Source organism: Thamnophis elegans, chromosome 1, assembly GCF_009769535.1.
Source record: "Thamnophis elegans isolate rThaEle1 chromosome 1, rThaEle1.pri, whole genome shotgun sequence".
Taxonomy (NCBI): Eukaryota; Metazoa; Chordata; class Lepidosauria; order Squamata; family Colubridae; genus Thamnophis; species Thamnophis elegans.
Window position 1 is genome coordinate 131,691,427 of NC_045541.1, and position 22,748 is coordinate 131,714,174.

At 41.7% G+C, this 22,748-nt stretch overlaps 1 protein-coding gene across 1 annotated transcript in view; it reads left to right on the forward strand.

Annotated features, from left to right (window-relative positions):
- The window catches only part of TTLL5 (tubulin tyrosine ligase like 5), a 144,473-nt gene that overhangs the window by 19,832 nt on the left and 101,893 nt on the right, over positions 1-22,748 (forward strand). Inside the window, exons 10-13 of the mRNA XM_032231786.1 lie at positions 2,741-2,842; positions 3,060-3,151; positions 5,049-5,156; positions 22,329-22,410. Of these exons, the coding sequence (XP_032087677.1) occupies positions 2,741-2,842; positions 3,060-3,151; positions 5,049-5,156; positions 22,329-22,410 (384 nt within the window). The remainder of the gene's footprint in view (positions 1-2,740; positions 2,843-3,059; positions 3,152-5,048; positions 5,157-22,328; positions 22,411-22,748) is intronic.

A 22,748-nucleotide genomic window follows, 5' to 3' on the forward strand; every position in this document is an offset into this window, starting at 1 on the left:
AGATGATCATTTGATGGCAATAAAAAGATGCCTTGGACCTTTTGCTGCCATCTCGTAGTTTGTTTTATCCCGCTACTGAGAAATGCAATTTGATATGAATATTTTAGCATAATTGACAATGCACTTGGACCTTCAGCTTTCAATTTTGTAAAGCCAGATAAAATCACATAAAATTTGGACTTGTCAATCTAGTAGTGTGTGTATGTATCTCTATCTCTGTCTATCTTTCTGTCTATCTTTCTTTCTGTCTGTCTGTCTGTATTTTTCTTTCTTTCTTTCTTTCTTTCTTTCTTTCTTTCTTTCTTTCTTTCTTTCTTTCTTTCTTTCTTTCTTTCTTTCGTGGGTGTTATTACTGTTTTCTTAAATAAATAATTATATTTACCCTAGTTGCAAGCAGCCTATTTTAAGTTTGCTTTGGAGGATATGTAAGCTTCACAAAAAAATAGTATCCCAGCAGGGGGCAGTCAGGCACAAGGTTGATTATTTTCAGGCTTAAAATCAGCTTTTCTTTGTTTGGAATCAGGAGGAAATTTCATCTATTAAGAAAAAGTTTTAAAGTGGTGGCAATTTGGGGCCTAGTATCTTTTGAGCAAACACTTGCAGTTAAGCTAGTGGTAAGCTAGAGAAAACACAGAGCTGTTTGTGGAAGTACAGCGGGTTGAGCAGAAAACCAAATGTGCTTCTGAGGGGCCCAGAGAAGGGGAGAGGGTGGGTAGAAAATGGATGTGGCTGCGCAGTCACTCACATTCTGAAATGAAGGAGCCAGCAGCAGCCTCTTGTCATGCCTGACACTGGGCTTTCCTGTTTTCTTGAGCCTTCTCCTGCCCCCTCCTTTCATTATCCTGCTTGTTAATTAGCGCTGGCTCCATGGAGATATTTACCTTTTCTCTATGGATTCCTGTGGTTTTCAAAGAATTCAGGTACTTGCTGTGAGCCAAGCAATTCCGATTACCTCATAGGCTGTATTGTGGCCAGAGTCTGTTACAGCAGTCCAGTCCTTCTCACAGTAACCCCTGCTTGGCAGGCCCTTGATATTTTAGGAACAGAGATAACTTAGGAAGTGGGGAAATAACAACAGGTTCCATGAGCAATGTCTTAAAAAAAAGCAAATGTATCCGTTTTGAGCGGCAATCCTTTGTACTTCTTTCTAATGCAGATTAATTACATTAGGATTAAACTGGTTGCAGCTGTTGGCCACCAAGATCAGAGTGTCAGGTTTACTGTGAAGATGTAGGAACACCCTTGATTGATGGGTTAAAAAGAGAAAGAAAGGAAGCTGGAATGATAGTTGGAATTTGGAAGAGGAGTCAGGATGTGAGATGAGACAGATGTGACTGGGATTAAGAATAGAGGATTGGAGAGGGGGGGCAGAATTCAAAATTGGAGAAAGGGGAATCATAAATGTCTTTGAATTGGAAACTACCAGATCCTGGACAGCGTTTTATTTTACAGTAGTATGTTACCCTTTTGAACTTTTCAGTTACCATAATAATATTCTGGTGCCCCAATAAACTTTACATTCTGTCACTTATTTATAATCTGTCCATCCTCATTGTATTTAACTGATAAAAGTGATTTTGAAACATTTCCTGCATTGAGATAAGAATGTGACACAAGAGAGTGACTCAACAGTAATCCCTGCCTGTGGTTGAACAGAACAAAACAATGAATGCGGTAATGCTCTGCTCCTCAGTGCTTTCTCTTGATTGTGGAATGTATGTTTCTCACTTCAATAAGGCTGCAAACAAAGCATTCTGACTTGGTAGAGGGGAAGAGGCAGAAAAAAGAGGATAGCTATTGCAAGTGTGTTTTCAGGTTCCACTTAACTGTATATATATTTAACTGAATATAGTGCTGCATAAAGCTTTTCTTGTTTCATGCTAAGGGGAGGGGATTGTAACACAAAGCAGTAAATGTTTATGCTGTTAAATACTTTGAGAATGAGAATTTACAGATGGCCTTATTGTATCAGTAATAGAAAGCGGTCATTATCTTTGTTTCAAGGAATTCCTTCTTGAATTTTGATTTCTGTTGCTTAGTTTACTCAATCTGCTGAACGCCCATGTCTAATGGTAACAACCATCCTATTGTAGTGGTAGTATTAGTAGTACTTAGTGTTTGTCCCACCTGGTTACAGGTCCTGCTTGCATTGCCTTCTCTGTAGTTCTTCCAATGAAGCTGTTGATGTATGATGTGGGTTTTTCAGCTGACTTATTGCAGAGTCTGGTGCTGATCTGAACTAAGAGGAAGTGACTGGCCCAAGGTCACCAAGCTGACTTCCATGCCGAAAGAAGGGTTAGAACCCGAGTCTCCCAACTCCTACTTTAGTACTACACTGTACTACACTAATGAGAGACATCCTATAGTCAGATTAAATCCCTGCAAGGTGGAGCTGCACTTTGTTGGTGATTGGTCTGGCTTTATTTTGGTTTCAATTTTGACTCTCTTATGCTTGACCTGAAAATTTGGTGATGGTGATGAACCTCATGCATTTGCATCTGCTGGAAGCTATAGCCAGGAAGGAGCTCTGCTTCGGTTGACTCACCAGTTGTAGGCTTTTTTGGACCAGAATGCCCTGACAAATGTGATTTATGATTTTGTCACTTCATTTGTAGATTATTTCAGCATGGTCTACATCAGGCTACCTTTGATTGAAGCTAACTCAGAAATGTCAGCTGAAAAAAAATGCCAGTTTTATTTTGATTAAAGGTTGTTATGTTATGTCCATTTTGTTTTTTAGGTTTGCAACTGTGAGGTATGACCAGGGATCAAAGAATATTAAAAACCAATTCATGCATCTTACAAATTATAGTGTCAACAAAAAGAGTGGTGACTATGTCAGGTACTTAGATTTCTTTAAGAGTTCTTGAGCCTGAATTGGAAATAAAAATCTGTTTCTGTATTTATTTAATTATTTTGTGTTGTGTTAAAACAAAAGTGTCTTAAAGCAGTTATTAAGTGCAGTCAAACAATATATGAAAATATGAATTAACCAAGCAGAATTTGGAGGTAGAATTCCATCAGGGTGGTCAGGATAAAAGGTATTTCTTATGTTTTAGTTGTGATGATCCTGAAGTAGAGGATTATGGAAACAAATGGAGTATGAGTGCAATGCTGAGATACCTGAAACAAGAAGGAAAAGATACAACTGGTGAGCAGATATCTATTACTGTTTCCTTGAATCATCTTTAGAACACCTTTTCATTTTTATTTTTTTGTCCTTTTGAGTCAGTGTTGATCCTTGGCACCTAGACAAGTCTCTACAGTTTTCTTAGTAACCTTTTCAGGAGTAGTTTGTTTCTGCTTGCTTCCTAAAGTGATTGGCTGAAAGTCACCTAGTTGGCCTTTGTAATTAAGATGGGACCAGAATTTATAATCTCCCGGTTTCTACCCTGGTACCTTAACTATTGAACCAAACTGTCTGTTCTTCATAAATATTAGTAGATTTAATTATCTAATTATCTGAAACTGTTCCTAACAGTTTGTCTACTTTGACTACCATACTTCTTCTGGACAATAATCTCTTATCTTATTTTTCTCTGAATGTGTCTTTTTGATAAGTTCTTATTTTTCTTTGCTGTGTATTTCTCTTTGGAACTGTAATTGTCTTTTCTAACAGCACTTTCCTTTGAACAGTGACTTCTTTAGTGAATGCCTTTCATTCAAGAATTTTATATTCTGTAGGGGATCTTATGTTCTTCACATTTGATTGGTCTATTGATAGCATGGTTAATTGACAATTGAAATTTCAACCTGTCTCTGAAATAATTAGTTTGCAGCATTTACTGTTATCAGTGGTGACAGAAGACTTGTCTGACAAAATATGTCCTTGTTCATTATCTTTTCTAAAAAAAATATTTATCAATGTGACTTTCATTGGCACATCTTAAGTATGGAATTAACTCTATGTCTACTTGAGACCAATTAATTAAGATGAACATTTTTAAACATGCTTGCGAACTCATATGAAATGGAAATGTATGAAAGAGAATGTTGAAGATTCAGTTTCTGTGATATCTACTGTATGTGGGAAAGAATGTCATAAGACTGAAGAATGGGTATTTGATCTTAAACCAAGTCAACTTTGGAGGATCTTCAGTATATCCATGGGCATTTCTGAATGTAGATAATTCAGGAATAGTAAGAAATATATTTATTTTTGTTGTAAATAAGGTCATTGTAGAGAGGACCAAAAGTACTTTTTATATGGGAACCATAAGTTTGCTTCTGATCATGAAATCAATTTTTATAGGCATGTTCTCCAAGATAACCTGATTCTTACTGAAAAGTGGAAGTCTCTTGTATTACCACCACCACCCCTTTGACAATTTGCTCCAACTGGTGGAACTCAAAAGCCCAAATAGATCCAAAAACTCAATTTTTCCTTCCTCTACTTTATAGAATGTACAGAGACTGTTATAGAAAATTTTCCTCTGCCAGTCACCTGGGATCATACTTTCCTTTAATAGCTTACAGTGTTCAGGATCACTAATTGATGGACATGGCATAGCAAAAAATAGAGCAAAATCTATTTGACAGTTTGAAAACATTAGAAGCTTAAATTGTGGAATATTTTTTCATGAAGAGACTTTTGGAATAAACTAGAAAATGAATATGTTATGCCTTCTTTAAACATTTGATAAAAACCAAAGTTTTATTTCTATAAACCATTTCAGAGTCTTTTAAATAAAACATATTTAAGATGCATAAAATATTTCAAATCAGTAAAAAGAGTTCCAAATTTGTTTAGTTGTTTTGATTTTGACACCACCTGACTCAAACCAATTTTAGGCAGCTTGCAATACAAAAAGTGAACTACAAATGGAATAAGGTAAATAAGTACAATAAAAGGTATAGACAACATGAAAAAGTCAGATAAATGTCTCCAAAACACATGCTACATATGCCAAACTCATTCAATAAAAGGATTAAATGTTGTGTAGTTGTAAAGATCAGGGGACATCATTTTGCATCTTAAGCTAAATTTTGTTTTCACTGTTAAAATATTAACATTATTGCTTTTGATTTCTGTCCCATTTTTATCTTAGCTTTGATGTCCAGCGTGGAGGAACTGATAATTAAGACAGTAATTTCAGCTGAATTGGCTATTGCAGCAGCCTGTAAAGCCTTTGTCCCACACCGTGGTGTTTGCTTTGGTAAATCATCTTTATTTCTACACTGTTGTTTGTCACATTCAGGGAATGCATTGGTACCCAATATAATATAATCCGTTTGTATCACTGAGGGGATGTCATTCCCCAGAATTGGCACCACCTCAGTGAAGACTCATCTCTGCATTGCCACCATTCTGGAACTTGCAGAGCAGAGATGCACTCAGGAGTCAACAACCCTTCCCTCCATCTGCTAAATGGAAATGATAATGGTTGTGGGTTTTTTGGTTTGACTCCTTACAGTGCAATGTATCAGCATTGGACAATCTTGATCATTATCATTCATATAGTCTATGATGAAAATGATGATCCAGAGGCTTTTTTCCTGTCTCAAGAACTTTACGTGACCCATCTTACCATTCTAGTTGCAATACTGAGAAGATGCTTAAAATTTGTTTCCCCATAGAGCCAGAACAAACCATTGCCTTTTCTTTCTGATTCTGAACTGGGAGGGGAAGACTGTTAGGAATTGTACTTGTGAGAATTGTGTATCTGCTAAGATACTCAGTTGGGAACACCCATCCAGTAGTACTTGCTTTCTTCTGGTATATCATGTTAGGTGGGGTGGGGTATTGGGAGATGTTTCTATGCTTGTGGGCATTTTGAGCTAAAACAAGCCTTTATATAACCTGTCCAGAGTTGGTACTGAAAGCAAGATGGCTTCTTGGAGACTATAGAACCTTTAGATCAGTGGTTCTCAACCTGTGGGTCAGGACCTCTTTGGGGGTCGAACGACCCTTTCACAGGGGTTGCCTAAGACCATCGGAAAACACATATTTTCAATGGTCTTAGGAACCGAGACACCAATTTTATGGATGGAGGTCACCACAACATGAGGAACTGTATTAAAGGGTCGTGGCATTGGGAAGGTTGAGAACCACTGCTTTAGATGCCCCTGAAGTTAAAAATGGACAGTAGAAAAGAGGCTGCCTTTGTCCATACAATTCATTTCAGAAATGCAGTAAGAGATTGGGGCACAATATGCTTGCAAACAGGCACTTGGTCAAGTTCAGCTAAAGCATGACAACCCCTGACCTTAATATACTGTACAAATGTAAAACATAAAATCAGAATGTCCGGCTGGATTTTATTAAGGATAAACTTGGTATTCTGGTATTCTGTCTCTCTTGCTGTACTAAATAACCATACATCCCTGGAAGGTGGGAAGCAGAATAGCTCTTCTTTTGTTTACAATCAAGCACACCATTTTTGACAGAAAAAACTCGGTTTTCAGCTTTGGCTACTGTCCACGAATTATTTAATCATTTTGAAATCAACTAGTGACTTGCAGCTTCTGTAGCATTAAATCACCCGGAGATCAACAGGTAGCCAGGGCAGCTCGCGGAGGATAGGTGTTATGTGGGCGAACCGAATTTAAAACACCTGTATCCTTAAGTAGCCTATTGAAGCCAAGGTTTTTACTGTATACTGAAGAATGACTTTTCCTGTGCTATGAATTGCTTCCAAAATGATGGACACATTATTCATATCCACATATATGATTTTTTTAAAATCCTGCTCTAATTTATGTAATTATATCTTTCCATATGTTTGGCTGTTTAGCTGGTTTGGAAATATTTCTTTAATATACTTCATAGTATATGAAACATTCTACATTTTGACCCAGGATAAATTGTTTCTGACACCATGTGCAAAGAACCTTTGGAGTATTAGTCCTCAAGACTAAGGAGTTTGCCTGAATCTTAACAGGAATATACTAAAAGTTCATTGTATGGAATAAAATACGTGTCGCCCTCTCTGTTAAACTTCATGAAGCATCTGGACCTTGTTACTGTCTGGCTGTATTTAACCACTTATGTAGTTGAGAAGCTATGAATGGAAATATTCCCTAAATTTGTAATTCATAAATGTTCTGAAATACTAGTCCTTGTAATGGAAAAAGGACTAAATGAACTTTAGTTATAGCTCGTGGGAGGCAAGTTCTAGGAGTTTTTAAAGGATTTTGAAATTGTAATTCTTTTCAAATAATAGTCATCAATATTCTTCAAACTACTAGTGATAATTAAAAAACTTTAAATATAATTCAAACAATGTAAATAAAAGTAAAAAAAACATGCAAAGGGAGAAAGAAAAAAATAGTGGAATTTTTCTTATTTTCTAAATAGAATGTAATAGTTATGTCTTTATACAACTTAATACAACTCAGTTTTCTAAAGAAGAAAAAGAACCTTGAGAACATAGAAGTATATTGTCTAATATGGCTCAATAGCCACTTCTGGCCCTTGCACTGTCCCTGTCCAGGACACTCTTGATAAATAGACAAGTTCCAAATTTTAGGAATATAACTGAACAGTGTAATATTTTTAAATGTTTACTTCTTCCACTATCTGTTAAGAAATCTACAAATAATCTGATGTTTTCAGTGGTCCAATGCCCTTGCATAAAACCAGTTTGTGCAGGATGATTGATAATAATACCTTTGCAATAATGCCAAAGCAATAGTCAGAATCTTAGCCATCTGCATTTAACAAAAGATATTGGATGGTAACTTGCACAATTTATAAGGTTTTGTTCTCAGAATAACAATTTATATAAGCCCCATTTGTCGAGGACAGGGTCCTTTTTTTTCAAATATATATAAAACTATATAGGATGTAAGTTCTTCTTACAATTCCATTGAATCGGCATACAAAATATTTGTTAGATGATACTCAGATTTTTGATCAACCACAAAAAGGTTGATATGAGTTTTTTCCTCAAATAAATAATTGGTTGACAAATGAAATTGGTTGACTAGGGATATTTTCAGAGATTTATATGATATAAACTACATCTCCCTCTCCCTCCCTCCCTCTGTGTGTGTGCGTCTGTGTGTGTGTACACTCATGTTGGTTAGGGTTGGGGTATTTTTTTAAGCTTATATTTTTCTTGATTGTACCACATAGTGGCGATAGAGCTTACTTTGATATAAGATCTTTAGAGATGTAGAGATGTTGGCAAAGAATTGAGACTTCTCTGGCAAGGAAGATGGGAATGACTCCAAGAAACAATAGTTAGTACCAGTAAGTGTCTTCACTTGCTTTCTAGTACCTGCCCTAAAGGTTTTCCTTTGGCAGTCACCTATTATTTCCTCCAGCTCTATCTACAAATACACGATGGAAGCAGCAAAATTAGAAAATGCAGACTAAAAGCTTTTTACAACTTTGGTCTTATCAAGAATTAATATTAAAGCCTAGTAGGATAAGTGGCATCTCATGATACATCTCATGGCATCTCATTATCCTAGTAGGATAAGTGGCATCTCATGATACCTTATAATTGAGATCCTTGATAGCACTACATTAATAGTGCAATAATATAAGTTATATTAAATGTACCTACTAGGGACAGTAGACTGGGTAGAAACGTATCTGAAGAAATAGAGTTTAGTATGAGAAAGACTAAACATTGTGTCAATGCTATTAAAGGTATATGTTTGGCTTTGGATCTTATTATCAATTTGTTAATTACATTTCTAGAGTAGAAAGCGGCATATCTCTTGCAATAGCTGATGTGATTTTTAATTAGAACATTAGCTTTTCTTTTCCAATGCAAAAAAATGGTGTATAAGGAAAAATTAGCTAGGAGCTCAGGGTTGAAAGGGAGATAAATTAAGTAACAGAAGTTTGTTCAGAATCTTAAAGAGAACAGTGGAATAAATCTCCTGGTTTGAGGAAACAGGAATGAGAGAACTCATTGAGAACTCACAACTCTGAGGTGGCATAAATTCTCAGAACCAGAATAGCAGTAGCATTTAGATTTATATACCGCTTCAAGGTGGCTCAGTGGCTAAGATGCTGAGCTTGTCGATCAGAAAGGTTGGAGGTTCGGCTCCCTAGTGCTGTGTAACAAAGTTAGCTCCCATTACTTGTCCCAGCTTCTGCCAACCTAGCAGTTCGAAAGCATGTAAAAATGCAAGTAGAAAAAAACAGGAACAACCTTTGGTGGGAAGATAACAGTGTTCCGTGCGCCTTCGGCATTTAGTCATGCCGACAATATGACCACAGAAAGGTCTTCAGACAGTGGCTCTTTGGCTTTGAAACGGAGATGAACACCGCCCTCTAGAGTCAGACACCTTACTCTTTGGCTTTGAAACAGAGATGAGCACTGCGCCCTAGAGTCAGGAACGACTGGCACATATGCGTGAGGGGAACCTTTACCTTTACTGCTTCATAGTGCTTTGCAGCCCACTCTAAGCAGTTTACAGAGTCAGCATATTGTTCCCAACAATCTGGGTCCTCATTTTACCAACCTCGAAAGGATGCAAGGCTGAGTCAACCTTGAGCCGGTCAGGAATGAACTCCTAGCAGTGGTAATGCAGAATTAGTCGGCAATACTGCATTCTAACCATTGTAACACCACAGCTCCAGAAATGTCTCCATTCATAGTAGCTATTTGATTTTTCCATAGATTATAGATTTTAGGTGTGGAAAGTTATAAGCTTGTGGCCCTACAAAATGGTACTGAACTATAATTCCCAGAATATCTTACCATTGACTATATTATCTAACTTCAGCAGCATTTAGAAGACCACCAGTGTCCTAGCAATTGGGAAGCCAATGATCTGTTGGGTTAATAAACCAACTGATTCATACTATAGAACATGGAGACCGCTTAACTGGCTTGCTTGCATTGACATAATGTGATTATTTAGAATGTTTCAAATGTCTTGGTTTGATGGCATATCTCTATATATGTGAATAACTAAATAGTTTGCTAAGCATTAGCTTCTATAACTGCTATCTGAATTTTTAATATAATTTGCGCAAGCTCTATAGAGTTGATGTATATTTTCCAAAGAAATACTATACACATGATAAACTTTTTCAGTTTGATTGATTGTGGCTGTGATGGTGAGAGATGAAGTCCTGCATAATTAGAGACTAGATTAGAAAAGAATGATGTACCTTAATATCTACTAAAAATTAAAGTCTGCAATCTCACACTTTTCATTTTTTAATTTATATCTATTTATATGGTCACCTATCTTACCAATGAGACTCTGGGTGGCTAATGAGTTAAAATGCAATATAAATACATGTATATTTAGAAAAAAAATAAAAGACACATTTCCCAGCCAAATAACTAAATAAAAGAGCCAAAGGGGCTCTTGAACACACTATTCCCCAATACATGATGCAGCAGTTTGTTTGTTTTTACACTAGTTCATTTTGTTTTTACTTATCGTTAGGAGGAGTGGAAAGTTATAAGCATGAACTGATATTTTATCTTCTGACCTCTGGTGATCCTTTAGAATGTCTCTGTTGGCTTCTGAGGATTACATCAGGGAGTGCTTTTAATTGTCTTCATAGAACTCTATGAACTCGTTGGTTTAAAAAATATGTGCTGAAATCCTCTAGCTGTTGATGACTATAGCCCATGTCAAATTCCACAGTTGTATGATTTGAAACTGGAATATACAGAACCATGATAATGGGATTTCTGTTTGCCTTTTGGTATTTAGCTTTTCAAAGGTTTAAAACAATACATTTACTTTTTTGCGTGACGAGGAGAACTATAAATGTTTCCAGATTTGTTTTCCAAAGGATCCTTAAGATTTTGTTTAAAATGTTGTGCAAAATATTTATTCAGTCACAGCTACTCAAAGTATTCTTTACGTCTTCTCTGTTACTGTCTGTTATTGTCCGCACACACGCTGCTTCTTTCTCCTTGAACTAATCATGCAATCTTTCCTGATCTGATAAAAATGCACCTCGTTTGTGCTACTTTACTTATAACTTGCATAGACATGCTGTTAGACTGTGGGAGGAATCTACTACCTTGATCAAAGTCCTGTCAGCAGAAACTGAACACTAAACTCTACCAGTTGTCTTACTTCCCAATGGCTTGGACTCCATACTAACTGTTAATCCTTAACTATGGAAGTCCATAGCATATTCTCATATATAGGGTAACATTTTAAGAGAAAGGCAAAGCATAATCTATATTATGATAATCTGTTTCCTCCGTTTTCCAGTTTGAGATTGGGAATTAGAATTGTAGACTTAGGTGGTCCAATGCTAAACTCTCTGTAGGCATTATGTATGCTTCCTGATCAAGCAGTAATCTGGCAGATACTCTGGAAAATGCCATTGCTTGGTGTTCTGATGTAAAGCCTGAATAGCATCTGCACTGAGTGGAAAGGGGCCCACTTTTGAGGAAAATAGACAAAACTGGCTACTTTCTTTTCCTGTGACATACACAGGAAGTCAAGATAAACCAGCTTCACATAGGATAAATCCACTTAGCATATGTAATAAATACTGTCTGGCATATGAAAACATGCTTTTTTATACAGTACACACACACCCCGACACACACATATATAATGTAGCTAGCTTATCACCATTAATACAAATTCAGAGAGAGTTGCAGAGTCATCTACGAGTTAAATGAAGGAAAGTGGGAGTTTTCAGCACTCCATGCAGACCATTACATAGGTGATTCAAAGGAGGGACAGAAAAAAAGGAGAGTGGTATATTCTGGTTGAAGCTATTAAAGGATTCATTGTTTTGACTTTTGGAGTCTGCTTCTGGGTGGGCATAGAAATCCCCCTCCCCGTTATAACACATACCAAAGCTTTGAAGCGGTACAAAACCCTTCCCAGGGGATAACAGGGAAGGTGAGACGGATCAGAATACATTTTTCAAGTTATTTTTCATGACTGCATTTACACTTCTCTGCATTCATTGAAAGAAACATCTGGAATGGGATTAATTATATTAGAGTGCTGCATCGCAGGGCCAAGTTTTAATACAAGTGATGAGGTGTTTGAGTAGGCTAGAGAATTTTCTTGGGCAGATAAGGCTATAAATATGAAGGAAGCATTTTGTAGTAATAACTTAATCCCATTGTCGTTATTTGATGGCCAAATTGAAAGAGCACATGGCAGGTTAACTTGAGAACTGTGTTACCACTATAATGTTGTTGGTTATTCTGTGGAATGAATAGTCTTATGGCTTGTTTGCTTTTTGCTTTTGAACTAGTAATTAATTCTGCCTGTGTTTCACTGATTGGTAGCCTTACAAATTTGTGCCATGATCACACCATTGAAGCTCCCCCCCCCCCCCGTCCAAAGGAATGAGACAACTCATCACATGGCCAACTCACTGTGGGCCAACTCACTGCAGGACAATTCAATAAATACAAAAGTTAAATTAATTTCAGTAGAACCATGGTTAATAATTATAAAATGAGTCTATCCAGAAATAAAAGAATGACAATAATTTCGATGTCACCAATAATAAAAATAACCAAATGAAATGACTAATACAGTATTGAATTGTCCCGCCATGAGTTGTCCTCAGCAAATTAGCCATGGTGAATGTCCTGTGGCAAATTGGCCATGGCGACTTGTCCTAGATCCCTCTCCAGCTAAAAGAGTAAATGGAATAATCTAATGTATTGTTCCCCCTTAAAACATGATGTCATTTTAAAACCACTAGGAAGGTTATTGAAACAATTAATCATTTTTAGCTCTCATTTGCAGAGAAATTTGAGATTCGGTTTGACTTTTAAATGGTATACCTCATGACAATTCATGCCATTTTTAGTATGTTACACTAGATTCTACAAAGTTTTTGTATTTGAACCCATACTGAGATAATGTATGGAAATTAGCATTTATTTGGCTAAACTCAGGAAATCAGAGATAAGAAGTATTCTTCTGCAGAAGATTTAATTTTGGCTTCATCCAAAGAGTCTGGCTTTCAGTTTTCCTACACATTCTATGCTAAACATTATACTGAGGAAAAGGAGGGTGAAATGGGGAAGACTGAAAAAGGAGCACCTGCCTATCAACATCCAAACTAGACAATCTAACTTCAATTGTACTCCTTACAATATATCCCTGAACATTTGTGGAAATTCAATATCTTATTCAAGGAGATAATAACTAATTTGTTTAGCTAAGCCGATTATATTAACTTTATTTGGAATTCTATATGTGTGTATTGGTTGCCTTGGCTTGTTTTCTCTCTCTTTCTCTTTTCCCCAAAAGCTCTAGAGATTTGAATTCATTAGTTTCTCCATACACAAGAACTGAATGGTTACGCAGCTATCTGCCTGTGGTTTAGGAATGGTATGTTTTGCTAGATTCTGTAATTCAGGGCTTTGGCAGAAAGCTCTAGAGCTTCTTCCTTTCTATTTGTCTTATGGCTGGACTAAAGAGAAATATTAGTGGCAGATAAGAATGGGTAAAGAGATTCAACCTCAGTGATTAAGACTGCATTTTGTGTATCTTTTAGTGGGAAACCTTTAAGAAGGAATCTGTCAGTAAAGTACTTTAAAACTTTTCCCTCCTGGGTTCTTAGCAATGTACTAGGGGGCTCGGTATTCTAGTGGGTACCAATATTCCCACCCATACTTTTCTTGGTGCCTGTCAGACTCCTTGCCTATTTAAATTTATTTTATTCATTTTCACTTTTTAAATTTTCAGTTAAAAATTTGGAAATTAGAATGCTGGTAAGCATCAGCCCCAAACATAATTGGTACTTAAAACAGTGTCTCTGTGCCTGACTTAGATCTCAGAAACATTTTTAGAATTTAAAATGGCAGGGATCTAAAGCTCCCCTTTCAAATGTATCTTATCTTCTCAGAAAAACAAAACAAAACAAAATGATGAATTAGTGGAGAATATCCTGTGAGACTAGAAATAATGTTGGAAGTGATATCAATTTGCTGTGGCCAACTTGCTGCGGTCAACTCACCATGGTCAGCTCGCCAGGGCCAACTTGCCACAGTCAACTCATCATGGCCAACTCCTCGTGTGATAACTTGCCAGGGCCAATTCACAGTGGGGCAACAATTCAATCTAATTATTTAAAATAAACAATTTTTAAAAATTGTCATTCTCCAGTGCACTGCTCAGAGAGCCCAAATGCTGGGTTAACACAGCCTATCTGCCCTTGGACTGAGTGATGTTTTTCTTGACCACGCCTCCCTTTGCCTGCACATGCTCAATTCGAAAACTCAGTCCGCCCGAGTTAGGGCTGTTTTGGGAGAGCTCCAGTCTAAGAGCAGAAAGGCTGGAAAAAGTTTCCCAATTTGGACCACGTTTAAATTCTCAGATAGAGGAAATCACGCTTCTACATCAGGTCTGTCTATTTGCCTCCAGTGAGGCTTCCGTCGCTTTAAGAGAAGGGCTGCCGGGTTTTCCCTGCTGTTGCTAATTGCAAGCACTGCAGGGGGCTGGAAAGGCTTGCACAGCGGGGGCTGGCTAGCAAGGGAGCAATTAGTGGGATAAACCAAGTTCCCTGTTGGAACAGGGGCGTCCCAGGGGGAGGAAAAGTCCAGCAAGGCTCTGAGAAGGCTCTAAAGCAGGTGAGCCGGATTGCTAGGATTCCCTCGCCTGCTCCATTTTGCCCGGCAACAGCAGCGACGGCTGGAGCCTTCGCGCGCCTTTCAGGGCTGGAAAGAGCGGGAAGCGGCTGCGTGCGCACCCCCCGCCATTTTGGATCGCTCCGACTCACTGGGCAGAGCGGCAGAGCTCAGAGCGTGCGAGGAACAAGGCAGCAAGAAGAGCCCAGCCAGCCAACGGAGCCTCAGCGAGCCCTCAACGACTGCAGAACGCCGCGGGGAGGCTGGGGGCTAGTCTGGGAAGCCAGCTAGTCTCTCCCTCCGGAAAATAAGCTAAGTCTCGGGGAACCGAGGGCGGTAGGAGGAAGGAAATCCGACCCCAAGGCGGCCCTTCCCTCCTGGAGATTCTGCCAGCGCTTTTGGACTGCAAAGGCCAGCGCGTGCCCATCCCAACTCCAGCTATCTTCCAGGCCTCGTGGGGACCTGAAATGGCTGAGGAATGCAGGGAGGCCTTAGGGGATCAGGTGGGGCCCTCCAGCAAGCGCTGCAAGCTGGATCCCTCTGTAAATAAAGGCAAAGGGCACAAAGGCTCACTTGAAAGGTCTTCTCCAAGAGCCACAGTGGATCCCAGGGAGGTTTCAAGGCCCCTTCAGCCAGAACCTAGCCCAGACCGTCGCAGCAGGGAGTCAGCTTCCCCTGATCGTGAGGCCCAATCCCCCGGGGACAGTGAATTCTTGTCTGGGGATAACTATGCATCCAGGGATCCATCTCCTGAAGCATCTTGGGGGTACCCCGACTCCCCTAGCTCCTCCATCAGAGAGGAACGAGATTCTGTCCAGAATTCCCCCTTTGGGAAGGGTGGATCCAGCTCAGGCAGGCCTAGCCGTCGCAGGCCCAGTAAGCAAAAGAAAAAAAGGGGAAAAAGTCCTGCTCTTTCGGATGAAATGAGGGAGGTAATTGCCTTAGCCATCTCCCAAGGGATAGCTGAAGGCATTAAGCGCAAGGGCTCTCGCAAGGGCAAGGCCCCAAAGGAAAAACGCAAACCTAGGGCCTCCACCTCTAAGGAGCCTGTATCCTCTCCATCTTCAAGCCCCTCTCACTCTGGGTTATCAAGTTCTGAGCAGGAAGAAGGGGAGATTTTCGCCCTTTCCGAAGACGAAAACCCCACCCCTGACAAGCCAAAATTCTCTGGCCTGTTTCAACCGTCATTATTCAAGTCTATCTTGCACAAAGCCATGACGGCCACAGAGTTAGGCCCCACTTCCAGACCTGAGGCCTCTCAGGCTTCCACTTCCAAGGATCTTAAGCATGAGTTGTTCAAAGAGACAGTAGAAACTCCCGAGGTTATTCCTGTGCCAGACCTATTTATGGACGCGGTACAGCGCCAGTGGCTACAGCCGGGCACCCTGACCAACCCCAGTGGGGGGGATAGAACTCTATATGCAGTAGAAGATAAAATGGAGGAAATCCTCAAATTCCCAGAAGTAGATGCCCCAGTCGTGTCTCTGACTTCCAATTCCAACCTGCCGGCTGAGCTCCTAGAGGGACTTAAGGCAGAAGATAAGAGGTCAGAAAAGGCATGTCAGAAAACACACATGGCGTCTGCCTGGGCCATCAAGGCATCCACCTCTGCCTCCTTTTTTATTAGGGCCACCCTATTCTGGCTGCGCCAATATCACCTCCCGCCGCCTCCTATGGCTCAGGCACTGGCAGGCCGAAATGAAGGCTAAATGGAAGCTGGCATCGGCCCCATTTAAAGGGGGCTTTCTGTTTGGAGAGGCCCTGGACAAGTTTGTCACCGAAACCAAGGACAAATGCAAGATCCTTCCGGCAACCTTTAAAAGGGGTGACCGGAAAGGGGCGGGGTCCTTTCGTAAGAGACCCTACAGGAGCCAGGAAACAGGGCAATCTTCTCACCCTTCCTCCTATCAGAGGCCCTTTCAGGCAGGGGGGGATAGGCACCAAGACAGATCCTTCGGGGCTCGTGCCAACCAATCCCAGTCTTCCTTTCGGAGACCATTCCGAGGAGGAGGAAACAACAGTGGTGGATCCCGGCCCTTTCGTAAGGGAAAGTGACGGTCACAGGGATCCCCCCATCAGGGGTCGGCTACGGCTGTATGCCGACAGGTGGGAGGAGATAACATCGGACAAGTGGGTCCTCAACACCATTCGCAAGGGCCTTCTCCTGGACTTCCTATCCTTTCCCCAAAGAAAGTTTATCCACTGCCCTACCCCCAGGAACCCAGAAAAGAGGGAACGCATGAGGGCAGAAATCTGCCATCTCCTAGAGATAGAGGCGATAGAGCCAGTCCCCAGGGATCAGCAGGGGAGGGGCTTCTATTCGATCCTCTTCCTAGTGCCCAAAAGTTCAGGGGGGTGGAGGGCCATCTTGGACCTCAAGAGCCTAAATCAGCATCTGGCTTACAAGAGGTTCAAGATGCAGTCACTCCACTCCATCCTGGGCTGTGTGAGGGAGGGGGACCTATTGACATCAATAGATCTCAAAGAGGCCTACCTGCATGTCCCCATCCATGTGGCCCAAAGGCGGTTCCTGAGGTTCTACGCGGAAGGGAAGCATTTCCAGTACAGGGCTCTTCCCTTCGGGCTATCATCTGCGCCCAGAACATTCACCAAAATTCTGGCAGTGCTAGCGGCTCATCTCCGCAACCATCCGGTTCGTCTGGAATGTTATTTAGACGACATAATCATTCACTCTCTCACCACCAAGCAGGCACACCGCGATGTTTCTCTAACTGTGCAGACCCTGCAGTACCATGGCTTCTCTGTCAACATGGAGAAGAGCCAGTTCCGACCATCCACCTGTATACAGCACCTGGGTGCGGTCATCAACTCCACCTCCTGCCAGGTATTTCTTTCGCCAGACCGGCTGTCGAACCTGAGACGCAGAGTGAAGCACTGCAGCCTTGCCAGGTCGGTACCCATCATTCAGCTGTCCCAGCTCCTAGGGATAATGATCTCGTGCCTGGGGGTGGTTCCCTGGGCTCGCCTTCACGCCAGGGAGCTGCAGTGGTTTCTGCTGCCAGTGCAGAGGGCCAGGAACAGCAACTCACTCAGGCGGGTTCGGCTCCCACGAAAGGTGATCCGGTCTCTGGCATGGTGGAGGTCCAAGGCAGTCAGGAAGGGCTGCCTGTTCAAGGAGCCGGAGAGACTAGTTGTCACCACGGATGCCAGCCTCCTGGGGTGGGGCGCCCACTGTCAGGGCCACCTAGCCCAAGGCCGATGGACTCAGAGGGAGGCCGCCCACAGCATCAATTGGCTGGAACTGAGGGCAGCTCGCCTAGCGCTGAGAAAGTTCGCATCTCTAGTAAGAGGGGCTCATGTACTGTTGATGACAGACAATGTGGCGACAAAAGCGCACATAAACCGGCAAGGGGGCACTCGATCAAAGGCCCTCATGCTCGAGGCAGAAGCGCTGGGCAGGTGGGCGGAACGTCATCTGGTTTCTCTCAGTGCAGATCACATCTCCGGCGTAAGCAACCGGGAAGCAGACTGGCTGAGCCGCCAACGCATCGACCACTCGGAGTGGCGCCTGCACCCGGACCTGTTCCAGCAGATCGTGAGGAGGTTCGGCAAGCCACAGGTAGACCTGTTTGCCACACACAACAACACACAGCTCCCACGCTTCTTCAGTCGCTACCACTCGCCCCAGGCGGAGGGAACCAATGCTCTGAGGTCAGCGTGGCCTCAGGGACTTCTGTATGCCTTCCCTCCACTTCCGCTCATCCCTCAAGTGGTGAACAAGCTCCTGACCGAAAAGGCAGACCTCATTCTGGTGGCTCCCTTCTGGCCCAGAAGGCCCTGGTACGCAGACCTGGTCAGCCTCTCAGTTCAAAGACCTTGGAGAATCCCCCGGGACAAGATTGCCCTCAGCCAGGGGGCCATCACCCATCCGGAGCCCCAGTGGCTGCAGCTAGCCGTTTGGCACTTGAAGGGGAGCTCCTGAGAAAGCAAAAATTCTCTGACCAGGTCATTCGAACAATCCAAGCGTCCAGGAAGCCCTCTACGACTAGAATCTACGATGCCACCTGGGCCGCCTTCTCACGGTGGTGCAAGACTAGGAACATAGAGGCCTCCTCAGCCTCGATCCCCCAGACCCTAGACTTTTTGCAAGAGGGTCTGGATAAGGGCCTTGCAGTCAGCACCCTCAGACGCCAGGTTGCAGCGTTGTCTACCATCCTGGCAAAGGGCTCCTCTCGCTCGCTGAGTCAGCTCCCCCAGATCAAGAGCTTTCTCAAGGGAGCAGCGAACATCAGCCCTCCAACTGTTCACCGGTATCCGTCATGGGATCTTCCATTTGTGCTTAAGGCCCTGACCAAAGCCCCATTTGAGCCTTTAAAAAAGACCAGTCTGCGCTACCTCACCATCAAAACCGCTTTCCTGGTGGCCATTACATCCGCTCGCAGGGTAGCCGAGCTTGCTGCGCTCTCTGTCAGGGAGGATTTGTGCGTAGTTCACCCGGACAGAGTAATATTGAGACTTGATCCGTCATTTGCTCCGAAAATTAACTCCCTGTTTCACAGGACTCAAGAACTTATTTTGCCCAACTTCTGTCCCCATCCTTCTCACCCTAAGGAGCGTGAGTGGCACAAGCTGGACGTGAGACGGGCCGTGCGCACGTATGTAAAGAGAACAAAGGACTACCGCCGGTCAGAGGCTTTCTTTGTCTCCTTCCTCCCTGCGTCCCTGGGCCGCAAGGTCTCCTCTCACACTGTGGGACGTTGGCTACGTGCTTGCATCAAACTGGCATATGAGCACCAGGGCAAGACGGCTCCGAGACGAATCACCGCTCACTCCACCAGGAGCGCTGCAACATCTGCAGCCTGGGCAACCCAGGCCTCTATCCTAGACATTTGTAGAGCGGCCACCTGGGCTTCCCCCACGGCCTTTATTAGAAACTATAAGATTGACACCTTTGCCTCAGCCGAAGCCTCCTTTGGCAGAAGAGTATTACAAAGAGTGGCTGAAATGCCAGAGGCTTCGGCGCTTCCCCACCCTGGGACTCAATAGCTTGGACATGTCCCAGCATTTGGGCTCTCTGAGCAGTGCACTGGAGAAAGACCGTTGGCTTACCTGAACGGTCGTTCTCAGGGCACTGCGAAGAGAGCCCAAACCCACCCGGGTGTTAGTATTGAACGATGTGGCTGTATTGACTGTAATTGATTACAGGACGGTTCCTTCGTTTTCGAATTGAGCATGTGCAGGCAAAGGGAGGCGTGGTCAAGAAAAACATCACTCAGTCCAAGGGCAGATAGGCTGTGTTAACCCAGCATTTGGGCTCTCTTCGCAGTGCCCCGAGAACGACCGTTCAGGTAAGCCAACGGTCTTTCACATTTCATTTTGTCCCTGTTTTTGCATCCCTTCTTTAATGATTCTATTCCACCATTTCTTTAATATTAGTGTAACTCTTGTCCTGCCATGAGTTGTCCCATTGTGAATTGGCCGTGTCCCACAAAGAGTTGGCTGCAGCAAGTTGGCCGTGGCAATTTGGTTGTGGTGAGTTGGCCACGGCATGTTGGCCACAGTGAATTGTCATAGATCCATTCCAGATAATTGACCTTCTTAAAACAATTGTTTCTCTGATCCTATTACAAAGGAAGGCTAGTGGAAGGGTTGACATGAAATCTACCTCTGATAAGAAGCAATAGAGGAGATGCCCCTGTATCCAGTTTGTAATGGGAATCCTTTGCCACGGCTGTAGTACATTGGTGGCAAAATGACTAAATTTTGGTGTTATTTTTAGATTGGGATTGAGGGTGGAGGGAGAGAGATTGTAAAGTTGGGAATGATAGTGAATTGCCTCCTGGAACTTTTCTGCTCTCATTCTCACCCGTAACATCTCTTTCTATCCATTTCCTTAGCCCCTTTCCAGAAATATGTGTGACCAGTTGTATCTTAATGTCTTTTTTAAAACTCTTATTAAAACCCCCCCAAATAATTTAAAGATTGAAACAACTGTGTGATGAACTGGCTAAACCTTTCACATCACAGGCTTAACTTTTGCATTTCCTTTTTCCTTACTTATGGACATTTTGTTTTCTGATCTATTTTTGTATTTATCTTAATGTTTTACTGAGAATTCTCCCGAGTTTTCACTTGATAATATGCATACAGTTTAGATTCAACTTTCGTTTTGACAGGGTGTGCACTGCAAAGTAGTCATTTCTGACATGTGGTGGCTTGGTAATACAGACATAAATTTTGTTTGTGTGGCCTGGTTACTTCATTTTACCCGCTTGGTTGGAATGATGTCTGTTAATCCATGCCAGCAGCTGCCAAGATATTGTCTAAAGTAAAATCTAATGGCTTTTTTTTTTTGAATAAAGTTTGAGTGACCTAGGTATTCCTGTTGAAAAAATACACACTTTCAAATATTTATTTACTTTGGAAAAGAAGAAACTTAAATTTTATTATTTCTCCCCTAGAAAATATTTTGATGTACAGTACTGGGAGGTTCCCTAACTGTGTTTAGTGAACTTTCTAGTATAATTTGTTTAATATGTATAGTGAGAAAATTGAGTCTTATATCTATCATGGAAACCAGACAAATGTCCTGCACATTCATGTATGGCAGAAGCAGTTTTAAAACACAAAAACTCTGAGTAAAGTAACGTGATGTTTTAGAGCAAATGTGTGTGTGTGTGTTTGTGTGTGTACATACACACATATACATACCTACATACCTACACACCATATTTTTTGGAGTATAAGACACACCTTTTTCCCTCAAAAAAGAGGGTGAAAATCTGGGTGCGTCTTATACACTGAATACAGCACTTTTTGCCTTTAGGAGGCTTCCAGAGTATTCCTGGGGGCTGGGGAGGGCAGAAATGAGCAAAAAACGGGTCGATTTTTGCTCAATTGTGCCCCCCCCCCCAGTCCCCAGGAGAACTCTATAACCAGTGGTGGGTTTCAAAAATTGTTTGAACCTACTCTGTGGGTGTGGCCTCCTTTGTGGGAGTGGCATGTGACCGGATATAAAGATGCTGACGATACTTGTCAGAACCACCTTAAATTACCTCACACACAGCACTGGCATGCATAAGAATATGATGTAAACTTGTCTTTTAAAAGGCATCTTTGGTTTGCGTTAAAACAACTTCAACACACGCAATGTTCTGATTGCACCACAAGCGCAGTAGTCATCCTTACCTTTCACAGAGGCACTGAGTTTTATAAATATGAGCATGATAGTGTAGAATAATCATATCCAAGGACCAGTGGTGGGTTTCAAAAATTTTTGGAACGTCTTCTGTAGGTGTGGCCTGCTTTCCGGATCCACTGGTGGAACCTCTTCTAACCGGTTCGGTAGATTTGACGAACCGGTTCTACCGAATAGGTGTGAACTGGTAGGAACCCACCTCTGTCTATAACCCTCCTAAAGGCAATGCATGCCCTTTTTAAAACAAGAAATGGGCCCATTTTTTGCTCGTTTTTGCCACCACCCCCCAGGAGCACCCTACAAGCCTCCTAAAGGCTATTTGTGCCCTTTTTTAAAAAAAAGAAACAGGCCCATTTTTTTTCACACACACTTATGTGCATCACCTAAATGTAAACCAGTGCCAGTATCAACATAAGTAAAGTTTTAAAAACAGTATTAATGATCCACAAAGAGGAGATCCACAAAGAGGTAAGAATCAATAAAAAAAATACTATCAGGGCTTTGACTTCAGACCATGAGACAAATTAGAAATTCAATTAGAATTGAAGTAATAAAAGTTGCAAAGTTAACAAACCTTGTCACATTGTTCATAGGGTAAACTGATCATATAAATCCATGTTTTACCCTTGTTTAGAAATGCTGTTGTGCTGTCATCTGATATATTTTGTGGTTTCTTTCAGAGCTTTATGGTTTTGATGTTCTCATTGATTCTACTCTCAAGCCTTGGCTGCTGGAGGTGAATCTGTCCCCTTCCCTGGCCTGGTAAGAGAACTGTTGCAGAAGATAGGATGGAATGATAGTTCCCTAAGTAATTTTCTTATGAATTTCTTTCCTTTGGGGGCAGGAAATATTCTTGATGTTTTTTAAGTGGATCTTTGTTTGGATAAAGGGAAGGGTTTACAATCTGACTATACCTCTGATTATTATTATTTTATTTCTCAAGTTGAGGGATATAATTTATGGATATAATTTAGCCGGTAACACCCATTCCCTTGCTTTGTGTTTCAGACATAGAGTGTGATGTATGCAAGGAGGAATGTTTTTAAATTTTGATTTTGGTCTCTGAATACCAGGTCACAAGGAGATACTACCATACCTAT